Here is a 25,987-nt window from a genome sequence, read left to right as displayed (position 1 = left end):
ATTGTCATTAATTACTCACCCTCATGTCGTTTCAAACCCGTAAGACCTTCGTTCATCTTCGGAACACAAATTAAGATATTTTTGATGGAATCTGAGAGCTGTCTGACCCTGCATTGACAGCAATGCAACTGAAATGTTCCCAAGTCCAGAAACGTAGCAAGGAGATCTGTAAAATAATCCATGTGACATCAGGGGTTCATCCGCAATTATACGAAGTTACGAGTATACTTTTTGTGTGCAAAAGAGCGGTCATGTCTTATCTCACCTATGACACAGTATCACCATCAGATCTCAGGGTTCTTCCACACAAATCCCCACTTTAACCCCTGAATTGCATCTGTCATGTCTGTGTAAATAAAGACATGACAGATGCAAACACACATACACACACACTAATAATTACACATGTGATGTTGCTGCTGACAGCTCAAGGATACAGGAAGAAAGGGCAACATTTGTGTTTTCTGTGTGTGTAAGTTTGGGAAGAAAATGCAGGTTTCCGTGGGATCTGTTTCCTACGTTGTTGTGATTTGATCTGAACGGAAATAGCGTATCCGTGTGACGCAGCTGACACAAAAACTTTTGCGCACAAAAAGTATTCTCGTAGCTTCGTATAATTGCGGCTGAACCCCTGATGTCACATGGATTCTTTTACAGATCTCCTTGCTATGTTTCTGGATTTGGGAACATTTCAGTTGCGTTGCTGTCTATGCAGGGTCAGACAGCTCTCAGATTCCGTCAAAAATATCTTAATTTGTGTTCCGAAGATGAACGAAGATCTTACGGGTTTGAAACGACATGAGGGTGAGTAATTAATGACAGAATTTTCATTTTTGGGTGAACTATCCCTTTAAATATGCTTATTATACTGATTAAACTGCAGAATTAGGAAGAGTATTATGCTAGCATGACTGTTGCGAACATAAGCGATCATAAGAGGTCAATATGTCTGTGAAAGTGATATTTGTATCATGCAGATGTAACCAACACATATCCAAAAAAATGCATGGCGTACATCTAAAAAAACATAAATCTGACAACATATATTTATGCTTAAAGACTGTAAAAATAACTTTTAAAATGACTTTTCTACAAACTTAAAAAAAACAATGATCAACATGTTTAATGAGAAAATACTATTTCAGTGTTTCTACTTCAAAATTTCAGTGTGTTTCTTGACATTTTATTGCAATTATGTGAAAATGGTTCCAAAATAAATCCTACACCAACAAGGTGCCAGCATGGTGTTCCTCGTTGGTGACCTACATTTGCACCGTCCAATCATGCGCCACGACCCCACCCCCCATTCCAGTGATAGGATTTAAAACTCACAGACATATACACACACACACACACATACACACACACTGACTGTATATCAACCCCCTCCAGATAGCAGTGGGAAACCCCGTTAATTCCCAGCCGCAGCGGGGGGTTCAGCCGTCTAAAACACACACACACACACACACTCAAACTCATACCAGCATGTTACTGGATGTGATGAACTGCACTTAACCTCAGATTCACTGTGTGATAAAATTGCATTCTCTGGTCAGATGATATGAACAAATTAACATGTTTTCATCCTTTACAAAAAAGTACTGGCAGTACCATGATTCTTTAATATATGCACCTTTAAATACCATATTTACCATGTTAAATGCTGCTGTAATGACATTTCAATTATAGTTGTGTTAAACAAAACATTGCATTTCCTTGTTTTGTCCATGGCATATATTTATGCTAATGCCATGGCACTTCTTGTAAGGGATACAGCTTCAGTTGCATCTATATACATACACTAGTACATGCACAGCACACTTACAATTTTTGATAAACACACATGCATATGTATACATACACAGATAAGATCTCAGATACTGTGATCCAGATAGGGACTTGCATGCATGAAGAGCGAATTAGACAAGATTATAGTCAATATTGTATGTGTGTGTGTGTGTAAGACAGGAACAGAGTAAATTTTATTTATCTTCAGGGAAGAAAATTGCAGTGTTGCAGTAACAGAAACAGTCATATAATGCTGTGCAGGAGAAAACATATCCAGATGTGATAGATAGATAGATAGATGTTAATTTTATTTTAATTAATAGATTGATTTATTCACAAATTCATTGATTAGTTCATAGATTAATTAATTTTTTTAAGAATTATGGTTGATATTACTTCCGTGTTATTTATCACACTGGAAAAGAAAGGTCAAGTCAAGGTACTGTGGCAATTGTGTGGTACATCACATGTGTGTGTTATATGTGTACTGGGAACACTGTGCAATATTAATATTAATATGTTAGTGTGCTATTCTGAAGTGTGCGTGAGTGTGTTTTTTTTAAATGTGTTTTTTACCCTTTGGCAAGGTGCAGTCTGAACACACACACACTTGCCCTGAGGCAGTGATGATGAGCAGACGCTCTGTATTTACAGCTGATGTTAATAGAACACACAGAGAAACATCTGACAGTGACGAGAAAGGCTACAAAGAAAGAAAGACGGCCTTTGTGTCACAGTTTACACACACACACACACACACACTGACATTGAGCCTCACATTCATTTTAAACACATGTAGGAAGACAAAGACAAAAAAGTCCAAGAGTTCTGTGAAGTATTTGAATTTGAGTATTTGAATTTCAACTTTTGATTGTTTCCTTGCACTAAGTATTGTGATTGGTTGCATTTCTCAGTTGAGCTCTCTGATTGGTTTATTAACATGCTTCAGAATTGTACCTCTTAATAAAATGACAGTGTTTGCAGTGGAATACTAGCATACTGTTTCTGCATACTGCACTGAAGTATACACTGAATAGAGTTTAATGGTTTAATACATTTTTATAGTATGTGAAACCACATACATGATAATCATTTCAAACAGTAGTATGTTGCATGTTTAATTCTGCAGTATTACATTTATCATATTTAATTTTGGCATTTTTTCTTGGAAATAAAAATGATTGTTTTATGTTTTTATTATAGTTTTGTATAACTTGTGTCAGTCAGAACAAGAATCAAGTCAAGACATAAAAAAAAAAAATTAACAGTTAATTTGTTCATTTAGTGGAAATGCAAAGTCAGGTCAAGCACAAGGCATTGTGGGATACAGGATTGCACACACAGGGCTGGACAGTGCAAGCCTTTTAGGTGCATTTGCTACTAAAATTAAAAGTGTACAAACTGTAAAATGAATTTAGGAGCGTGTGTGAATAAAAAAAAGTCCCAGCGGGTCCTTAAAAAGTGTAAAAATTCAGTTTCATAAAATTCATAGAATAATTTGAATAATATGTTAAATAAATGTAAAACAGTTGGGTGAAAACCGGATGTGTTTCAGTATATTGGATCTGTGCAGTTGGTCTTAAAGGGACAGCAGCCTTATTTACCTGCAGATGTCTGTCATTATTAATGTTAATTAATAATGTTTGATTGATACAGTGAAGACTATGCAGTGTTTTATTTATACACTTTAGTGAATTTCTGTAATATTTCTTACTACATGTTAAATAAACCTAGCCTACTGTAGCTGAATAAATTAAAAGTTTATTTCATATATTTTTTTGTTCTGTTGTGCTTGTAATTTGCTTCTTTTTCTTAATTTTAATTTTTAAAAAAAGAAAAAAAAAAGAGCTATATCGAGGTACATATCGTTATCGTGAAATAAAATGTATCATACCGTGAAATAAGATTTTGGTTATATCGCCCATTATGCATTAAAAAAAATAATTATAGTGTAACAGTATAGTATATAAATATAGTAGAAATAGTATGAGAAATATGGTAGTATTGAAAACATATGCAGTAATTGGTTTCTTGTCTTTGCACAGGAATCTGTCCAAGAAATACCAGCCTAAGAAGAAAGAGGAAGACGACAATAAGTATGTTTCATTTTGCTCATTTCTTTCATGATTGATATTAGATTTGTTTGGTGAAGTCCCAAAGATTGATGTCTTCACCGTATGCGTCTCACACTGATGATGTCCCGTCCTGTCTTAGGTACACATGGTGCCGCGCGTTTCATTCGACGCTAAACGAGCTGAACGATTACGCCGGGCAGCATGAGCTCATCGCAGAGAACATGACGTCACAGATCATCGCCGAACTCACGCGATACGCACAGGATATCAAAACAGAGAGGAAAGCGGTGAGTGAACGAGCACTCAGATTTACATTTACATTTACATTTAGACATTTAGCAGACGCTTTTATGCTTGATGGAAGTCCAACCAGAAGAGCATTGCAGTAGTCCAGCCTAGAAATGACAAGGGCCTGGACAAGAAGTTGTGCAGCATGCTCCGTTAGAAAGGGCCTGATCTTTCTGATGTTGTGCAATGCAAACCTGCAAGATCGAGCGGTCTTTGCAATGTAACGTTACAACTGTGAAACGTGCAAGTTGGTTTAAAAGAATGTCTTCTGTTCAAGTTGAATAAACAGAGAGGATACGTCAGTCACTGGTGGGATGATTTTCTGAAGGGTGTGGCACATTTAAATACATATAAACACACAATGTACATCCTTTTGTCTTGATATCCCACTTTTTTAAAAATTCACTTGAATATACAAGTGAATTTACAATAAAGTATTCATTTCAAAATGAATTTTTTTAAGTTAAAATGATATATATACATATATATCAATTTTTAGACAAGTTTGACTTAATAATAATATAAATAAAAATCAGACACACATATCTATCTATCTATACACAATAAAAATATTTATACATATAAAAATATATGTTTATTTATTAATATGTATATACATATATATACGTGATGATACATGATATTACATTAGTATAATTTAACTTGTTCTTATAATATTGATAATATAATTTAAGACTTAGATTAATGACTTGCAGTGTGTTGCCCTTTATTTTTATGAATTCATAAGTTCATCATTCAGGACATTTTCTCTTCTAAATGATCATATTTGTCAGAATTACAGCACATCTCTCTCTTTTTTCCATAAATAGAGATGCTGTTGCATGTTTAGGCTGAAAGTTTCTGGTGTGTGTAAATGAATTACACTCATATGTATGTATGTGTGTGTGTGTGTGTGTGTGTTTCATCTTTCCACATAAACACACACACACACACACAGACTTTGAGCTCTCGAGGTCATCGACTGTATGATTTATATGTCCAGATAGCATTGAACTAGAGCGGTGTCAGAACACAACATGCATCTTTCATTTAGCGAATAAGATGAAGGCATTTAGATGTCAACCTGAAGAACGCAGATTTCCCAGCATTCAACACTCACACACACACACTGAGCAGGGCTCCATGGTGTCTGTCTGTACGATTTCCCAGAATGCTGCTTCTCTCCTGTTTCATAAACCTATTCTTTCTCTCTCTTTATCTGTCTGTCTATCCATCTCTTTCTTTTGTCTACCTCAGTTCAATTGCTTCATTTTGTTGATTTGATACACACGTACTATTTTCGGATGCATTTGTGCACTTATAGATATGTACGAACTTATAGTTTATTCTGTAGTTTATGCATGTTGCAATAGAGAATTAATTAAATTAAATTAAAAACAGTCTTGCTCCATTTTTTCCCCGTGTTTAATCCAGACAGCATATGGTCTGGTGCTGTAATTCTCTATTAAACCCATTGTTGAAGAAGCTTTACGCTGACTGGGCCTGTAACGTGTGTGTTTGAGACATGCTCCATCTGTAGGCCTCGTTCAGTAGTTCAGGTTATTATTCTGGGATGTGATAAATCTGCTTCATATCACCACACTCATCCAGATCCAGAAATCACTAGCTGAGCTTCTGCAGCGAAAAAGAAGAAACAAGAGAAGAGCGAAAAACAAAAGCACATCAACTTATGACAAAGAGCAGACTGGTTTCGTGTAGCCAGATTTTTGACTAACAGCATAAAGCCGTATTCAGGCCAGGAACCGCCTACATAGGAAGAGACCGTCTGACAGACATGTAAAGTGACAGTTAGTTTTGTTTTTATGTGCCATTTAGAAGCAAGCTTCTCTGAAATTTATATCTAGACGTTTGAGTGATTTCAGACAATGTTCTCAATTCCAAGAAAATAATACTTTTAATTTTATTTAATTTTATTTTATTTTATTTTTCATTATTTATTTTTTATTTTATTTATTTATTTATTTAGTTTTATTTATTGTTATTTTTTATCTTATTTTATTTTATTTTCTGTATTTTTATTTTATTTTTTTGTTAATTTTAATTTCTTTTTAAATGTTGTTGCATTTTTATTTATTTAATATTTTTGTTTTATTCATTTTTATTTTATATTATTTTACTTTTTATATTTTATTTTATTATTTTGTTTATTTTATTATTTTGTGTTTTTACTTTAATTTTTTTTATTTCAATTTGTATTGATTTATAGTGGAAAGAACTCATGAGTCATGACGTCAGTGCAGTTGCTGTTGTCCAAGACCGGGTGCTTTCTGTTTTTGATCCATGGGAAACGAGTCTGCATTTATCTTCTGTAAGTGTGTGTCTGTGTATGAAGCATTACTGATTCAAATCATCTCTGAAGCAGCGTCAGTGTTGTTCAGTCTCGTCTCTTTCATCTGTTCCTCAGGTCACGTTTTTCTCTGTTATTTATTTTCTTGTTCTTTTCTCAGCTGTTCTAACGGACAGGTTCTCAGTGAAGCTTTGTTTTTTTAAAACAGCTAGAGATCAACTTCCTCTTTGAGAACAGGTGGACTTCCTCTGATTGGCTGAAACTATAAAGACTGATTCCAGATCAGCTGTGAGTTTAGATTTCACTTTGTTAGTTTGTTCTAATGGGCCGCAAAAAGCAGAAGAATTAGACTGTTGTTGAGCACTTTTGCCCTTTGTGTGTGTGTGTGCGTGTGAGTTTTCACGTTTATCTGTTTTGAAAGAACCGAGAGGGTCAATAAAGCTCAACTGCAGTTTTAAATGCTTTAAATACCACAATTAAATGATAAATACACCACCATCTTGTGTATGTGTTTGTTCATTCGTGCTTTAAAAGTCTCGATCGCTATGCTAGACACAACTGGACTCCTTCAGCATCGGCTGACTGTGTGGTTTTGTACCCATAATGCTTTGTGCTCTATAAGGTTTTATTCACACGCCGCATGCCTGCATTCCTTATTCAGCCCAGAAACTCAGCGATGAATACTAAACACATTCACACTCTTTCATTCATTCACTCTTTTTCTCACTGTCAGTCCTTCTGTCCGGTCTAAACACGTTTCACTGATTCCGGTTCAGTTTTACCGCGTAACTCGTGATACATAGATCCTAACTTAGACTTTGTGAAAACATTTTGGCTCTGAGTTTGTGTTGGGCAGCACCTGTGTGAGATTCAGAAATATAAGTGTTTTAGTATATATGATTTTTTCAGGAATATTTAAATTATATTAATAACAAAATTATTATATTTATGGTTTATATATATGATTTTTCTAAATTTGAGAAAATGTAAAATATTTATTTAATGTTTATTATTAATAATACAATTATTATATGTATGGGTAGTATTTATATTTATTTAGATATTTATATAAATATATTTATATATTTTTATTTATTTAGATATAAAAGAAAAAAAATTCCCAGTGCATAAAAAAAAATATTCCTAAAATTATATATATTAGGAATGTTCTAAATGTTTTCAAACAGATCAGTGTTTCGAAAGTGTCGCAGAACTGTAGTATTTACACTCTTTAGGAAGTCAAACACCACATGACTTGCACATTTATCTGGAAAGTATTTTACCTTTTTCACCTTTAAAAGAGAACCACTTAGGATCCATATACACTCTGCTATTCAAATACAGTCAAATACATTCAACCAAGTGGAAGGACAGTGAGATGTTTGTCTTGAGTGACTGCACTGAGATGAACGGTCTGCTGATGTTTGATGCTGTCTGACTCTGTGTAGCAAACAGGATATTGAGTCTAATCTGTGTCATTAAGACAGATCTGACCGTCTGACATTCACTACAGGTGTCTGTGTGCTTTACAGACAAGACTAGACAGCAGCTGAGACTGGACTGGAAGTTATCACAAGCATTAATGTTACAAGAATTAATAAGGAATGTTCCGGGTTCAGTCTGTAGACAGAAAATAATTTAGACAAGCAAAAATCACATTTACAGTAATGCCCTATAAGTGATTATAAGCTGTCACGTGTCATTAAAGCTCTGAATGTTGGCTCACACGGGCGTCTTCAGCTGATCTCAGACCTGCATGAGAAGCAGCTCTTTATCTGTGTGGCACATTGAGCTCTTTGTGTGGGAGATATTTGAGCGTTGGCCAAACGAACACTTTCCTGGAGTGCTCAGGCCAAGAGGAGCCGTCGAGAGAAACACACAGACGGCCTGGAGTGTGACGACACACACACAGGATACACACAGAACACGGCAATATGGCTTCCTGGCAGCTCACACACATGCAAACACACACACTTCCTCTCAGGTTCAGGCTCACATACAAACAGATAATCCTGATTGTGTTTTTCAAATATTTCTATCTTAGTTAACTGCAAGTGAGAGCTCCTTAATGTTCAATTGTTCCTTCTTAACAGTAATGTGATGAAATTTCCCTTTATGGGTGAAAAATTTTAATGATGGATATTAAAAAATTAGAGATACATTTTTTCATCTTTCTCTCTCACAGCATTTCCATGATGGACGGAAGGCACAGCAACAGGTCGAAGCCAGTTGGAAACAGCTGGAATCGGTGAGTTCAGTCAAGATCAATTATCAATCAATAATCTTTATAATAAATGCGCACTGGAATCACAATTTTATCAGATGGTAATACTATGGTACTTTGATATACAGTGGTCTCCAAAATTCTGGGAGCACTAGTGAAAAGGCTTTTATTTTGCATGATTCAACACATTATTGTAATGCAGATTAAATGATGAAAATATTAAAATTATATTAAATATGAAAATATTTACATTATTTAAAATGATTTATTAACTTAAAACAGTATTTTAAAGATTAATTTATGTATTTATTAAACTTGCATTATTCAATGCAACATTTTAATACAAATTAAATGAATAAAATATTCAAATTAAATTGAATAATTAATTTGAATTTTGTTATTTATTTTTTTATTTTTTTAACATTTCATTAAACTTTCATTATTCAGTACAACATTTTAATACAAATTAAATTATTAAAATGTTACAATGATTTAAATATTATAATATTATTATTTTATTTATTTTTGTGTTTAACATTTTTTTTAACTTTTATTATTCAATACAACATTTTAATGCATATTAAAATATTAAAGTTTGAATAATTAATTTTAAAATTGAATTATTTTAATACAATTTAAATTATTTAAATATTATAGTCAAATTAAATCATTTTGAAATTAAAATATTGTAATATTATTCATATTTTATTTATGTAATTTTTAAAAAATCAGTTAAACACTCAGAAAAAAGGTACAAAAGCTGTCTCTGGAGCAGTACCCTTTCAAAAGGTACAAATATCTAACATTAAGATAATAATGTGTACACTTGAGGTGTTAATACCTTTAAGATACTAATATGCACCTTTTAGGGGTAAATAAGGTACAAAGGTGTACATTTTGAAAAGGTACCGCCCCAGTGACCACTTTTGTACCTTTTTTCTGAGAGTGTAGCTGTATACCATGCTACTGGATGCATGCCATATTCACTTACTTCAAAGTATACCATGGTATTACCATAGTAAATGTCCAAAAGGCTAAGATAACCCCTTAGTCCATTAGATACTGTGTGTGTGTGTGTGTGTGTGTTAGGGGTTGCACAGACTAATCGACTAGTCGACTTCAATGCTCTGCCATGACGCTTTAAGCTTGACGTCGACTAGTCGCTGGTCTTATAGAGGGCGCAACAGGATAAGAAATCTTTGAAGGACTTCCACATTTACGCTCCGTTTCCAAACAGTTCAAATGACAAATAAATGCATACTCTGAAAGCGCTCCACAAGACATGTGATTATATTACTGGATGCTCGAAATTGAACGGGAGAATGCACGTTTTAAACAGCTTATTGTACAGGTAAGTTAATCGCCGTTCTAATCTAATGCGCTGCTGCACTGTAACGCACACACATAGGCTTCAGACGGTAGCGCGTACATCACGCGCAGATCGCGAGCACACAGAATCATTCAGCGCGGAAATGTATTGTCAACACTGTTCTGTGATTTCTCAGTAAAACAGCTTAGAAACTGAAAAGTTCAACCCCTAGTGTGTGTGTGATCAGAGGGACGTCTCACACACACACTGAAGCAGACAGGATAGGGAGCGCGGGGCACAAAGTAACGTGGGGTAAGTTGTAACACACGTGGTTTAAATATTTCCACACATGCTAGCATGACCAAATTTACAACATTTACTAGCTACTATATAAACATTATATAGAGAAAAAAAGTGTGCCAAAATTCAAAAGTCTTTTGAAGATATCGCTGAACATTTATTTTACCATAGTAAAATTATATTTCTGGCTTAAGTCAATTTTTCATCTCAGTTTTTATTGCTCATTTAAAATGAGACAAATCTGCTATTATTTTAATCTCCAATCTGTTATTTATTAGTTTAAATTATTTTTTAATGCTTCGCTAACTATCAGAAGACAGTAACCGGTTTTAAATTCCAGTTGCGCAGATGGGGTATGTTGTAACACTGCGTTACAATGTACCCTGCCGTGCTATTCTATGACATTAGCGATGCAATTCACACTATTTACTTTAATAAATTGTAATGATAAACGACGAGAAACAGGTGAATAAACACTGACAGTCGATGTTTAATGTTAAGAAATTATTATTTCAAGACCTGTTAAGCATTTTTGCTCGTTTATATGGGCCGTCCCAAGCATGGTTGCAATGTGTTCATTGTCAAACTCCAAAATCAGATTATTTTTAATTCTTAAAAAACGCCATTATTTTATTTGAAAATTAATTTATTTGATTGACAAAATATTTTAGTTTGTCTTGTATATTTTTTTATGCGATCAGATAACATTTTAAGCTGTCACATGGTCATGTTACAACGTGCCCCTCAGATGTTACAATGTACTCCACCTACGGGGCGTTGTCACATTTCACTTCCAATTTTTGAGGGTAAATAAAGAAAAACGTATACACTGTAATTATGAAACAAAGCGACATATTTGTACTAGACAAGTGTGAAATTACTGTGGATAAAAAAATATATACTCTGAACCCCATGTGGATTTACACAAACTGACAGAATCATTCAGCGCGGAAATGTATTGTCAACACTGTTCTGTGATTTCTCAGTAAAACAGCTTAGAAACTGAAAAGTTCAACCCCTAGTGTGTGTGTGATCAGAGGGACGTCTCACACACACACTGAAGCAGACAGGATAGGGAGCGCGGGGCACAAAGTAACGTGGGGTAAGTTGTAACACACGTGGTTTAAATATTTCCACACATGCTAGCATGACCAAATTTACAACATTTACTAGCTACTATATAAATTTGAGAAAGTCAAAAAGTGTTACTTTGTGCCCCGCTCTCCCTATATCACGACATTCCTCTGTACGCCCACTGTCTCAGAGTGTGTGGTGTTTGAGATGGATTGTGTCATTGTTAGCAGAGTCTTCTGGCTGTTTGTTGATTCAGTGTGTGTGATAGAGAACAAGAGAGCACTGCCTGTGTGTGTCCGTGTGTAAGAATGAGTTCATTGTGTGTGTGTGCGTGATCGGTCAATGGTCAGTGCGGACTCAAATGTTGATTGTCCCTTCAAATAAATGAGTGCGAGAGCGAGATGAAGAATAAACAATTTGATAATGGATGAACATTTATTATACCGCAGTTCACACATCTGTTCGGTGGGCTGAGTGTGTGAGTGTGCTAATTACAATGTGAGTGTTCTGCATCTGAACATCTGTAAGTACATGAATCTAGAGCAGTGTGTTCTGCCATGGTTTAACACGTGTGTGTGTGTGTGTGCAGTGTAAGCGGAAGTTTGAGCGGGATTGTAAAGAAGCGGATCGAGCCCAGCAGTACTTTGAGAAGCTGGACGCAGACATCAACGTGACGAAAGCAGACGTGGAGAAGGTAAGACCATCTGATAAGGAATCGTACATCATCCAGGATTCCTGAAGAAAAAAAACACCAGTTTCTCCACTGGGAAGCTGATTATAACAGTAATGAGACAGAAATTATGATATAATTGTAGAAACAAACCACAAGTCAGTTCATTATATCTATCTATCTCTCTGTTTTCTATCTATCTATCTATCTCTCTGTCTATCTGTCTGTCTCTGTTTCTATCTATCTATCTATCTATCATCTATCTGTCTGTCTGTCTGTCTGTTTCTTTCTATCTATCTATCTATCTATCTATCTATCTATCTGTCTGTCTGTCTGTTTCTTTCTATCTATCTATCTATCTATCTATCTATCTATCTATCTATCTATCTGTCTGTCTGTCTGTCTGTCTGTCTGTCTCTCTGTCTGCCTTTTATCTATCATCATCTCACTTAGTTTTATTTAGTTTCCGTTTAGTTTATATAAAATGAAAAAGTGATAAACTGATACAGCCCGAGTGATTCACATGTGTCTGTTTTCCCCTTCACTTCATCTTAACACATCCCTCACTGTCTCACACTGCTGCCGTGGCGTTGTGTGGAAACTCGACCGTGTGTGTGTGTGTGTGTGTGTGTGTGGAGTCACACAGGACAGGCAACATCGCCTACGTTCTCTACTCATTTTCAGTCTTTTTTTGTTCCAGAGCGTGTGCTGGGCAGATGTCTCTGTGATAGCTTGAGTCACACAAAGAGAAATTTCCAAAGTATTCAGATGTGGAAAAGAGCTCTTTCTTCCAGCAGTCCAGAGAGCATTTTTTGGTCATTTAACGGTCAAATAGTGAAAAAGTCAAGAGATCTTTCAGGAAGCATGCGTGAGGGTCCAAAAAATCCAGTGCAACGCCAAAGCTAATCTTGCAGATCTCTTCTGTTAACGAAAATGCAGATGTTTCAGGGTCAGTAAAGGTACAACAGCTGCATCGGCTCAATTAGTGAGTGACTACATTCAGAATAGCATACTATTTCTGCAGTTTACAGTATGTATACTATGTACAGTATTTGAATTGTGAATGCATGGGATACTTGAATGGACTCCTATGCATATAACCAGAGCATCCCACAATGCAATGCGTCTTGACTTCCTCTTCCATTTACACTGAGACACATAGACCGAAAGTAACATAAACCGCACTTTTGATCTCATTCATGATTCATTTTTTGATTTGCCACAGTTCAGACTGCCAAAAGTTTGACATTTTTGCACAATATCGATTTAAAAATGTTAAATAACCATATTTACTTCTGAGATGATGATTAGACGTCAGTTACTGAATTAAACATGCAACATAATGAGGTCGTTTGACAACAACATGGCAGTTTGCAAGTTACTATATGATAGATATAATTAATTGTGTGGTTTTAACACATGTTGGTTTGATGTGTTGTCGAGCGGTTTGTGTCGATATCACTGTCATGTTACAGTGTAGATTTAAGTACTAACTCGTTAGCAGCCAAAGCTAACTAATGTCTATGTGTGTTTTTTTTTTAAATCATGCCTTGAAGCGATGTTACCTAAAGGTAGGTGCACGGCGGCAGGTTTGTGTGTGTGTGCGTGCGTGTGTGTGTCTGTGTGTCAGGACACTGTTGCTTCCTGTCCAGCCATGGCCACGCCCACACGACACAACGGCCACCCAGTCACAGGCTTGATTAAAGTTTGTCTGCGCTGCTGCTCCTCCAGTCACATCGCTCCAGGCATGAATATTTAAACATGTAAATCTCAAAGCGTCCTGTTCTGCTGGCCCATATATAAATGTCGCTTACCATATCACAGTTTATTTAGGAGGTGTGTGTTTGTGTGTGTTAAGGAATCATCAGCATCTGGTGGTCTGTCCAAATAGTGCAAAATAAAATAAAATATAAAAAAAACTATGCTGTATGTTCACCTTTAATTTATTTGTAATTGTACTCTATTTTATTTTTATTTATTTTTAAATTATTTTTATTTTCAATTATATATGTGTGTGTAATATTAATAAATAATATTTATTTTTATTTAAATATTTAATAATACATAATATAAATAATATAATAAAATATGCTGTATATTCACTATTCTTTTATAATTTATAAAATAAAATAATAAATTATAATTAACGTATATTTGATTAAAAAATGAAATATATGTATATTTTAAATTAGATTATTAATAAATTTATTTAAAGAAAATTAAAATGTCATATCACTCATTGCTTGTGCATTACTTTTTTCTCTCAAATATAAGAATATTTAAATGTAAGAATAGTGCATTCAAATATTTATATGATATTTAAAATATATAATATAAAAAAGTACATTTTAATATAAAAATAAAAATCATATAAAAACCATACATTATTGTATTTATTTATATTTTGTATGTTTTTTCATTTTGTATGAATATATAAAAACTAAAAACAAATATATTATGTTTTTTATATCATATCATATTACATATATATACATACATATATATATATATATATATATATACATACATATATATATATATATATATATATATGTGTGTGTGTGTGTGTGTGTGTGTATTTGAATATACGTAAATAGTATGTATTTGAATGCAATACATTTAAATATTCTTATATTTAAGAAAAAATTTAAATGCACAATCAGTGACAGTGAGTGCAAATGTAATTGTAGGGGATATTTTTTCTGAACTTCCTGTGGCTCATGCACAAGCCTGCTGCTGCTGAGCTGCTGGTGAAGTTTGAGTGTTTCCATGGCAACACTGAACCTCAGGTTAACCAGTGTGATTTCCTGGAATCGGATCAGGATGTGGTTGACATGACGCTGCTTTCTCTGTATCGTTCTCTCACTTAAATGATGCGCATTAAAATGCATTAGTATACTTTAGAATTGCGTTTACTTCAGCAGCATGCATTTGAATATTTCTTCAACCCACAAGAGCTCTTGAGCGTTGTGTAGGATGTTTATGTCTTGTGTCTTTTATTTGAGCTTTTCACATGTATGTCATATCTGCCGTTTCACACAGAAGTGTGTATTAGTTATAAACACATCTGTAAGAATTAGGCTAAATGTGTTTCTATACTGAGTCAGAATATAGTATAATAGTATAGAGTTTAATAGTAACAGTATAATAGTATTTATAATAATAGTATATGCTCTTTTGTTAGTTTTGACTGCTTTTATTGTCCTCATTTGTAAGTCGCTTTGGATAAAAGCGTCTGCTAAATGACTAAATGTAAATGTAAATGTAGTATAATAGTATAGAGTCAGTGCGAGTGGACTTTGAGGTTTGTGATTGAGTTTAGGGGAAGTCATTGAGTCTGAAAACAAAAATGTGTTATTTTGAGTGCACTACATTCCCTAGTCACAGCGATAACAGCATCTCTTCCATTAAAATGAGAGTTTTTGTCTTTTTATTGATTTCTGCATCATCACACCAGGTAGCCCCGCCCACAATGAAATCTCATTGGTTAAAAATCTCATTACGCATAACTGTATATTAAACATCAGCAAATCTGAATTGCTTATGACTTTAGAAAACCATGCGATTGTAGTAATTTGAATGTAAATGTTCTCGCAAAGACGTTGGAAGATAGGCTCTTTTTGTAGGCTCTTTTTTAGCATAGGTTTAAGTCTGTGTGGCTTTTAGGGGTATAATTAATCAAATTACTTTTAATAACATTGCATAATCAGTAATATTTCATTCTCTCTCTTTTAGGCACGGCAGCAGGCTCAGATGAGACACCAGATGGCTTCTGACAGCAAGAATGAATATTCCTCATGCCTGCAGAAGTTCAACCAGGAACAGAATGAACATTATTACACCATCATCCCTAATATCTTCCAGGTGCACACACACACACACATGCACGCACGCACACACACACACACACAGAAACATCCACTGAGAATGAATTAGCTAATAATATTGTTGTTTAATTGTATGCACCAGTTGCATTATTTCTGAATTCACTATTGTGGATAATGCAAATGAAGTAACAGCATAAACACACCCCAAAACACAATTTGCATGGAACAATTCCTGATCTCACAGATCTACTCAAAAATACACACACTAACTCTGTGTGTGTGTGTGTGTGTGTGTGTGTGTGTTTTGAGAGCAGAAGATCCAGGCAATGGAGGAGAAGAGGATAGAGCGAATGGGCGGGTCGCTGAAGACATTTGCGGAGGTCGACCGACAGATTCTGCCCATCATTGGGAAATGCCTGGATGGAATAACACAAGTGGCCGAGTCCATCGAACCCAAGAATGTTAGTAACACACTCATTCATGATGGGCCTGGCATCCTTTTCTGTTCAAAATACCTCTCATTCTCTCATAGAAACTCAATCTGAGTTGAACAAGACACATCTCCTGACACATTTAACCCCATTACTGACTCCATCACTGATCTAGGATCAGTCTCTGGCCGTTTGGTAGAACAGATTAGAATATCGTAAATCACTGACACCTGACTCCAGCGGCACAAATTTCATAGAAAAGGAATTGCAAAGAACAGGATTGTGAAATGTCTTAAACTGCTGTTCAAAAGTTTGGGGTCTATAAGATGTTTTACTGTCTTGTGCTCATCAAGGCTGCATTTATTTGATTAGAAATACAGTAAAACTGTAAAACTGTGAAATATTACCATTTAAAGTAGCTGCTTTCTATTTGAATATATTGTAAAATGTAATTTATTTCTGTGATGCAAAGCTGAATTTTCAGCATCATTACTCCAGTCTTCAGTGTCACATGATCCTTCAGAAATCATTCTAATATGCTGATTTGCTGCTCAAGAAACATTTATTATTATCATCAATGTTGAAAACAGTTGTGCTGCTTAATATTTTTGTGGAAACTTTTTGTCAGGATTCTTTAATGAATAGAAAGTTCAAAAGAACAGCATTTATTTGAAATAGAAATCGTTTGTAACCTTAAAAATGTAATTTTTGATCAATTTAATGTGTTCTTGGTAAATAAAAAATTAAGTATTAATTAAAAAAACAAACAAAATGAAGATCTTACAGACCCCAAACTTAACTCACGTTTAATTTCTGAAACACATGTTGTTTCATATGTATGTACTAGAAATTTGTGGAAATACATATTTTCAATAATGTAGCTAATATTGAAATAAGGATATAAGTAATAGTGACACAATATGACATATTGAAGGCTTTGTAATTTATTTGCCCTTTACAGCCTCATTATCATTTGAGACAAATTAAATTTGCCATCTAAAAAATCTCCTCTGATGTAGTCCAGAATCTCTGAAAGATTTTTAATGCATATTTTCTGTCTTTTTAATTATTTACTGACAATGCAATTGCACAAATGATGTATTTAGATATAGATATAATAATCTGCATATGCAACTGAAAGTGGTTGTTGTCTCTGACTATACAGTAGCTTTTTAGGACAAAACATCTTCCAATATGACCTAAATCTGACAAAACCTCCTTTTAGAGGCATCCTCAAAAAGACTATATTTTTTAAAGACATATTTTTGGGAAGGGATTGTTTCGTAGCAATACTAATGAGCTTATTTTATTTTAATCTAAAACCATTTTTGTTACTTGAAATAACATGAAATATATATACGTATATATATATTTAAACTGTATATTAGGGCTGCACGATATATCGAAAATATCGAAATATCACACATGTAAATATCGCGATATGCATATCGCAACGGCGTGCGATATTTGAATAATTTTAATAATAGGCTACTTAAATACGTTGCAAACAAAAGGTCAAAGTTTTAGTTCGACGCATATAGCAGAGACAAGCTGCATCTCACACAGCGTCTCTTCAGTTCTGCCGCACACGTGCAAAGCGCGCGCGCACACACACACAGAGAGAGACGCGTTTCAGATGGCGCGCGAACGAGTTGATTCGTCTTTCGCATCTCCTCCTTATGTTTGAACAGACACATACACACAGAATTATGTCAATAGTACCCGTCTCGACGATCATGCTCGTAAACGCAGTCAGTTATGTTTTAAATGAATGTAAACAGCTGAGAAAGAAATCGGATGTGTATCATTATACTGGATCCGTGCAGTCGGATTTAAAGGGACAGCAGCCTATAAATACGTGCTGCTGAATATGTCACTAATGTTAATCAAACAACAAAACAGCTATAACAAAGATTAATCTAAATTTAATTCATACAGTGAACACTATGCAGTGTTATTTTACACTTAATTATTAAATTTCTGTACCTGAATACTATTTATTTTATCTATGCTTGTAAATTGTGTATATTTTGTATGCTTGTATCTATGCTTGTAAACTATTGTAAATAGTACCCCCCTTTTTCTTTCTTTTTTTTACTGACTGTTCACTTGCCTTTAATCATGTTTGAACTTTCTCAGACTATAGTTTTTGCTGTGGTATATGAAGAAGTACTTAAAGTGTATGGAAAGCAAAGTCACAATGATATAAAATTAGTGTCATTCATTTTTTTGTCATTCACACTGATGTTAAAATTACATTTTCTGATTTGTGACATTACTTTTTATGTACTGCTAAAACACTGCTGGTCATTTTCAGAAGTTGTAGTGATTCTTTCTTTTCCAAGAAAGAATGTGAAACAAATTGGTTATATAATTTTCATTTTTAAATATTTTAAAATATAATTCAAATAGATTTTTCACACTTTAAGCAATATCGTATCGCATATCGAATATCGCATTTTTTAACAAGGTATCGCGTATCGCATTTTTTTTCAATATCGCACAGCCCTACTGTATATATATTAACTAGTTGTCAAGACAGTTTTGAAGTGCTAAAAAGTTTGAAGTACTAAAAAGTGCTAAAAAATAATAACAAAAACACACAATAAAATTGCTAAAACTTTAACTAAAATTAAAGTGAATACAAAAAATATAAAAATCCAATCTAATTCAACATATGAATAAAAACTATAATAGTATGTAATACTAAACTCACACAGTAAGACTGTCTTCCCCTGCAGGACTCCTCTCAGGTCATAGAGTCGTATAAGTCTGGGTTCGAGCCTCCTGGCGATGTGGAGTTTGAAGACTACGGTCAGGCGATGAAGAGGACGGTGTCTGAGACCAGTCTGACTAACTCACGCTCGGACAACAAAGCGGACCGTTCCAGCAAGGGCAAGAGCAAAACTCTCTGGCCTTTCATTAAGAAAAACAAGGTAACACACACTGGCGTCACATTCGCTCGCAGTTACTTCGATTTGACCCAAAACCAAAACTCAAGTAAAAATGAACAGCACAGACTGATCTGAAAGCTCATAAGAGTGATTGTTTCATGCGTTTGTGAGTTTTGTTTTAGTTTATGCTTGTTTAATTTCATTTGTAGGTTGTTTGTATATGTGTAGTTTTATTGTAGTACTTGTAGATGCTGTTATTCTTTTGCCGCCATCGTTCTCCTTTCCCTTCCCTTTGTTCACCTGCACGAAAATACAAATGTTCCACGTTCATCCTGACGCTCCACTGATAACATACTAATGCACCGGCCCGAGAGGCCTCACCTTTGACCTTTGACATCGCAGAGAAACGTAACCCTAAACCCTTTATTCCTGTGTTGTCCTTTCAAACCGAGAGTAACTTCCTTCTCCAGCCACTCATCGTTGCTGTTCCCATGGTAACCACATTCTTCTTCCTTTTCCTCGTCTTCCTCTGTCTTCTTGTGACCTTTGACATTTGTATCAAAGGCTCTGCTCTTACTGAGCATGCTCAGTCCAAACCCCGCCTAACCTCGCAGGACCAGGATGTGAGCATTAACACTGTCATACATATTTAATGAGGTGTGTCTGTGTGGCTATGGGCGGAATGGAAAACTAGTTGTACATACTGTACGTACTATACAGTACATACTGTATACTGTTTACAATTATTTAGTATATATAGTTCAAAAGTTTCAGGTCAGTAAGATTTGTTTTATTAATTCTTTTATTCAATAAGGACGCATTAAATTGATTAAGTGACTGTAAAGGTATTTATAATACAAAAGTTTTACAATTAATGTTATTTTGAACTTTCTATTCATTCAGATTACACATTTTTGAAGCAGCACAACTGTTTTCAACATTAATAATAATAATAAATGTTTTGAGCAACAAATCAGTATATTAGAATGATTTCTGAAGAATCATGTGACACTAAAGACTGGCGTAATGATGCTGAAAATTCAGCTTTGATCACAGGAATAAATTACATTTTACAATATATTCAAATAGAAAACAGTTATTTTAAATTGTAGTAATTTTTCACAATATTACTGATTTTACTGTATTTTTGATCAGATAAATGAAGACTTGGTGAGCAGAAAATACTTAAATACATAATAAAATACATCATATATTTATTTGAATTTATGCAAAACTTTACGATACATACATTGTGGTCACATGATCTCATCACATCATATTTAATTCGGCAAGTGGCGTCCAGTTGTAATATCAGAAATAAATATGGTTATTTTGCATTTTTAGTCCAGTTTTGTGTAAATATGTTGCAACATTTGGCAGTCTGTGTAATATTGCGACTGATATTCTGGAAATGTAATTTTAGCGGATTGCATTATGGGATATCATATTCCATATGGTGTGCTTTGTTGTATAATACACATTTTAGCAAATGTACAGTAGTAGTCCATTTGCATATTGGGCATAGTATACATATTGCCTAAAAAGTAATAGAAGTATGTAGTACGCTGTTCCAATCATAGCCTGTGTTTGTCAGTTCACGTCTGTCCCGTGTGTGTTTTGTGTGTGTAACGTGTCTGTTTGTGGTCACACAAAACATTATTACGAGACTTTACTTAGAAACTCTATACAATAATACAGTCATCTAAACGCTAAACGCTCACACATCTCACGCACAACTGTATCTGATTAATGGTGTTTAGGCCTGAGAATGTTCTACAGGGTTAGAAGTTGGAATCGTTCTTGTGTTTATGTATGATGGTGAAGATTATAGCAATCCTCTGGGTTCAATACGAGTTAAGCTCTGTTGGGAGCATCTGTGACATGCTGTCGATTACCACAGGAAATCAGCTCAACTTTGGAAAAACAAGGAGAATTGCTCTTACATGGGAAGTCAATAGAATTGTTAAGTAGATCTGAAATATTAAAAATCATTTTTGTTAAGTAAAATAAAGCAGAATATAAATATTCGATATATATAAAAAATAGCTTGGCAACTAACTGAAATAAAACAGGTTGACGTACTTAAATTACTAAAACTAAAACATAATAAAAAAATTAAAGCGTAAATAGCAATGCCCAAAAAATCAGGAATTTATGCTTGTTATTTATTTATTTATTATTACTTTTCTTCTTCTTATTATTAATTATTTTAACTAAGTAACTTTTTTATAGATTTAGCTATTTTAATTACCAATTAAAATGACAATAGCACATACAATTTGTAAAAAATTAAACAAAAATTAAAATGAAAATATAAAAATAAAAGCTGATTCAAAATATTAATATATATATAGCAAAGTATATAAATAATACTAAAATAGGGCAAGACTTTCTGGGAGGTTTAAAAGCAAAAATGTGCAGCTCATATTTATGCTGAAGCAATTATTTATTTATTATTATTATTTTTACAAAATATGTTATTTGAGTTGTGTCAATTTTCCTTGTAGTGGTAGGACCCTTCCTGGTTATGCAATTGTTCCATGGACTTCCATTGTAAATGCATTATTGCACACATCATTTTGATTTCCTGTGGTATTCGGCACACTTATCTCGGTTTTTTCCTAATGCATAAAGGGCAGATTTTGTCTGTGATGTTTTAGCAGGTTGTCTAGTCTGTTGGGAACTGAACCGTTAATGTGAGCTCTCCCAGAACGCACGTTCATTAATTTCTCCATTACGCTTTTGGGAGCTCGCTAATAAGAAAGTGAAAGAGAGAGAGAAAAAGAGCAAATGGTTGACCTGAATTTAGTCTTTGTGCATTAGAGGAGTGTGTGTGTGTGTGTGTGTGTGTGTGTGCTGTGCATGCAACGTTTGTTAAAGGGACAGTTCAGCCAGAAATGAAAACGCTGCCATCATTTACTCACCCTCACTGATTGACTTTCTTTCATGGAACACGAAAACAGAAAAGGAATATTTATGCAGCTGTTTTGCAATACAATGAAAGTGGATGGTGACTATGGCTGTCGAACTTCAAAAAGGGACAAAAAGGCAAGAAATAATTTGACAGACTGCCAGAGTTTTACAGTTCTTCAGAAAAGATGTTACTGGTAGAAGACAGTTACTCATCAATTGCAGCAAAATTGATTTTTCAGCTGCACACCCTCAGAAACTACTGCTTTGATCAATATTTAAGACCGTCCGTATGCATATATTGCAGCATTTTTTATTCACAATGTATTGAATTTTTAATCTTATTTTTATTTTATTTATTTATAATTTTTCTTCATAATGTATTGATAAATGACTATTCTATACACACACATTTTTAATCTTATTTTTATTTAATTGTATTTATTTTTTCTTCATAAAGTGCTCAATTTTAAAACTAATTTCTATTTATTTTATTTATAAAATTTTAAACAAAATAAATAAATGAATTTCCTTATTTATTTTATTTATTTATTTCTTCATAATGTATGACTATATATATATATTTTTTTTTTCATTTATTTTAAATGTTTTTCTTCAAAAATATAAGTATAGCTGAATATCTATTATACATATGTGTGTGTGTATATAATTTTGTTTAATTACTTAGCACCTTGTTTAAATACTATTTTTATTGTTTTTTCACTGTAAAAATGTTCTTAAAATTTAAAACAACTTAAAATGTAAATTTTTTTGTTGAGATTAATTTTTAACTGCATTAATCTAAACTAAAGTTAACTAAACTTATAATTTTAAGTCAAGCATACGTCTTTAAATTGAAACTTTATTCCTTATTTTAATGATGAATTTTAAGTTGTGATAATCACAGCAATCTTTTTTTACAGTGTTGTTTTGTGATTAATGCTTTGCCAATATTGTATGCAAACTCAATCCTGCCAATAAAGTACTTAAAATTGAATTTAATTGACACATAGGTGAATTCTCAGTGACAGATCATCAGTGAATAATGACTTAGGTCTTTTTTTTCGCACAAAGCTATTGTTTGGCTTGGAATCTAGTCATATGTACTACTTTTACAGTGCTTTTAGTCATTTTTGAAGCTCATGAATGCCCATGGTCCCTATCCGCTTCAATTACATTGAAAAAGCAGCATAAGCATCCCTGTTTGAGTTCCACGGAAGAACGACAGTCATTGACGTGATGTTTATTTTTGGGTGATCCGTCCCTTGAAATGGTTCTGCGGTGATTTGACCCCTGCATGTGACCCCTGATGTACGGAACAGAGTTTAACGCACTAACTCTCTCGCTCACAGGGTTAATAACACCACAGCTGCAGCGTGTTTCTTTCAGTTGCCGTTTCTTTTACGTTCCGTTTTAGTTTGCGTTCTCCTTTGTTCTTTTAATTGATTAATTGATTAATTGGTTTCATTTTTGGGTCCTTATTTCTCTTGTGGTAAGTATCCGTGCATGCTGAGGTTCCACGTCTTCCACGTGCGTGTGTTAAAGTAAGTGTGTGGGTGCACGTGTGCCGCTCTGTGCCTGTCGTCACCTGTACTCTCATGTCAGTGTACGTTTCCATTCAGAAAAAAGGAGTCGAATGATCATTTTAAGGTGTTTTTTGCATCATAATCTAAATATAAAACAATTAATGTCATAATGTGACTAATGCTGCATTTAAGTCATGATTGAATCATATCATATTTGGGTGATTCTTCAGTCAGAGGAATTTTTCTGTGCCTTAAAATGATTTCAAAAGAAAAAAAATATTTTATTAATTTATTTCTTTATTTTATGTTATTTATTTAGCAATAATTCTGGTTTTAATGGATAGAATACAGTGGTTATATTGTTAATTTTTATGTTTTATTTTACATTTATTTATTATATATCTATAATATTATAGATATATCGATGATATTTATTTATATTTATTCATTTTTAATACTGTTAATAACTACATTTTCCAGAATTTAACTAAATTTTGTGCTCGCCTTCTAGACTTTTTAGTGTCCCTCTATAATGAAATATTCTAATCAGGGAAATTCTTTTTTGAGTTTTTTCTTAAGAACCTTAAAAAATAGAGTTTGAATAAATTTGGTATTTATATGTGTACAATTTGCATTTTTTTTATTACCAAGAATCTCTGCCACAATCAGTGTTATTTTAATATTATTAGTATTAATATTTTGAATTAGATTTTATATTTTCAATTTCAATTTGTACTTTTTTATTTTTATATATTTAAATTATTTAATTTATTGTTTTATATTTTAAGTCTTAGTAATTTTGTTATGTGCTTTTGTCATTTTTATAAATTTTTTATTATTTCTTTTTATTTAGCTTTAATTTATTTCAGTTTTAGGCTTTGTAATTTTATATTTTTAATTAGTTTTTATAGTTACATTTTCAATTTAAATTTTTACTTTTTTTTTAAGTTTTAGTAATTTTGTTATATGCTTTTGTCATTTTTATTGTTTTTTTTATATTTTTATTTAGCTTTAATTGATTTCATTTCACTTTTAGGTTTAGTAATTTTAGTACTTATTATTTCAGTTAGTTGCTCGGGCAATATTTTTGTTTACAATTTTTAAGTTTGTCTTTTCCGTCTAATATTTATGTTATTTCATTTCAATGTAGTTTTAATTAATGAAAAAAATAAAAAAACTGCAAGCATTTTAGACAACAATTGTCCTTTTACAAAAACAAAAAAAAAACTTAAATTTGAATATTGTATTATATTCAATTATGCTAAATTAAATTATATTATTCCTTGCCCTTTATTTTGTTGCACTAGTGCTAAAAAAAACTCTTCCTGTCTTTGTGGAAATGTGTGAATGAAATATGAAACTGAAATGTTTTTCATACCAAAATGTGACCACACATGACTAAATATTGACTTAGAAGGACTTGAAGGCAGCATTAGCTTCTGAAGCGATGATGTCATAGTGTGACTCAGAGTCCGCAGGCGATGATGTCATGATTCTGGAAGCAGCAGTGGAATTGTTTATATCTTTCGTCTCCTTTGTCCTCCACCTCACTCAGCCGTCTCTCTTTCTCTCTCTCTGTCAGTCTGTGTCTCTCTCTCTCTCTTTCTTATGTTTCGTTGTTTGCGTTTAAACATCACTGTTCACTGTCTCACGTTTTCAGATACGTGCAAACACAATTATGCACTCAACACACAGGGGCGCCAGTCGAAGGCACCCTGTGGTGACAGATCAAATAAAAACGGGTGCTCAAACATAAAGGTTTGTCCTGAGTAATGCGATTACACGCACACAAACACTCAGAAACAATGTCTTCTATTTACACACACGCTGACATGCTACTTTCTGATAAAGTCAGCCCAGATTCACCTTCCCCTCAGGAAGGCCGTCCGCGTGTTTCCGCGTGTGCAAGCAGAGATTCAGACTTTTGAATGACTTTGTTAGATAACAGACGCAAAACACAGCAGATAACGGAGCAAATCCCGCTTTCCCATGTCCCTGTGCAAATCTCAGATATTTTTTATCTTTTCAAACAGCACTGATATTCCTCTCAGCTTCACAAGGATTGATGGTCAGTAAACAAAAAAACTGATTTATCATTTCCTATTTTTGATCGGAAGTTCACGGGTAGGTTCATCATGCTGAAGCGTATTGTCCACATCTTTAACATATACCGACTCAACAGTAATGCTAGCGGCATGAATCAGGTCACCGCTGAAGAAAGAAAGGATGTTATAGACACAAATGTTTAAAAATAGAGGAACAAACTTGAACATGTGAAGGTCTTTGACACTTTCATTCTCTCCATTTGTGGTCCTGGCTTGTTTATAATATATGTGTTTATGGTTTACATGATTTGATCTACA

At 33.7% G+C, this 25,987-nt stretch overlaps 1 protein-coding gene across 10 annotated transcripts in view; it reads left to right on the top strand.

Annotated features, from left to right (window-relative positions):
* fnbp1b (formin binding protein 1b) overlaps positions 1 to 25,987 on the top strand; it is a 79,005-nt gene that overhangs the window by 39,894 nt on the left and 13,124 nt on the right. For all 10 annotated transcript variants that reach the window (XM_016569015.1, XM_016569023.1, XM_016569016.1 and 7 more), the window contains exons 3-9: positions 3,834 to 3,884; positions 4,003 to 4,150; positions 8,645 to 8,707; positions 11,956 to 12,060; positions 15,772 to 15,900; positions 16,178 to 16,324; positions 19,036 to 19,230. In XM_016569015.1, coding sequence (XP_016424501.1) covers positions 3,834 to 3,884; positions 4,003 to 4,150; positions 8,645 to 8,707; positions 11,956 to 12,060; positions 15,772 to 15,900; positions 16,178 to 16,324; positions 19,036 to 19,230 — 838 coding nt within the window. The remainder of the gene's footprint in view (positions 1 to 3,833; positions 3,885 to 4,002; positions 4,151 to 8,644; positions 8,708 to 11,955; positions 12,061 to 15,771; positions 15,901 to 16,177; positions 16,325 to 19,035; positions 19,231 to 25,987) is intronic.

This window comes from Sinocyclocheilus rhinocerous, unplaced genomic scaffold (assembly GCF_001515625.1).
Source record: "Sinocyclocheilus rhinocerous isolate Xijiao unplaced genomic scaffold, SAMN03320098_v1.1 scaffold231, whole genome shotgun sequence".
Classification (NCBI taxonomy): Eukaryota; Metazoa; Chordata; class Actinopteri; order Cypriniformes; family Cyprinidae; genus Sinocyclocheilus; species Sinocyclocheilus rhinocerous.
This window is presented reverse-complemented; position numbering and strand designations above follow the sequence as displayed.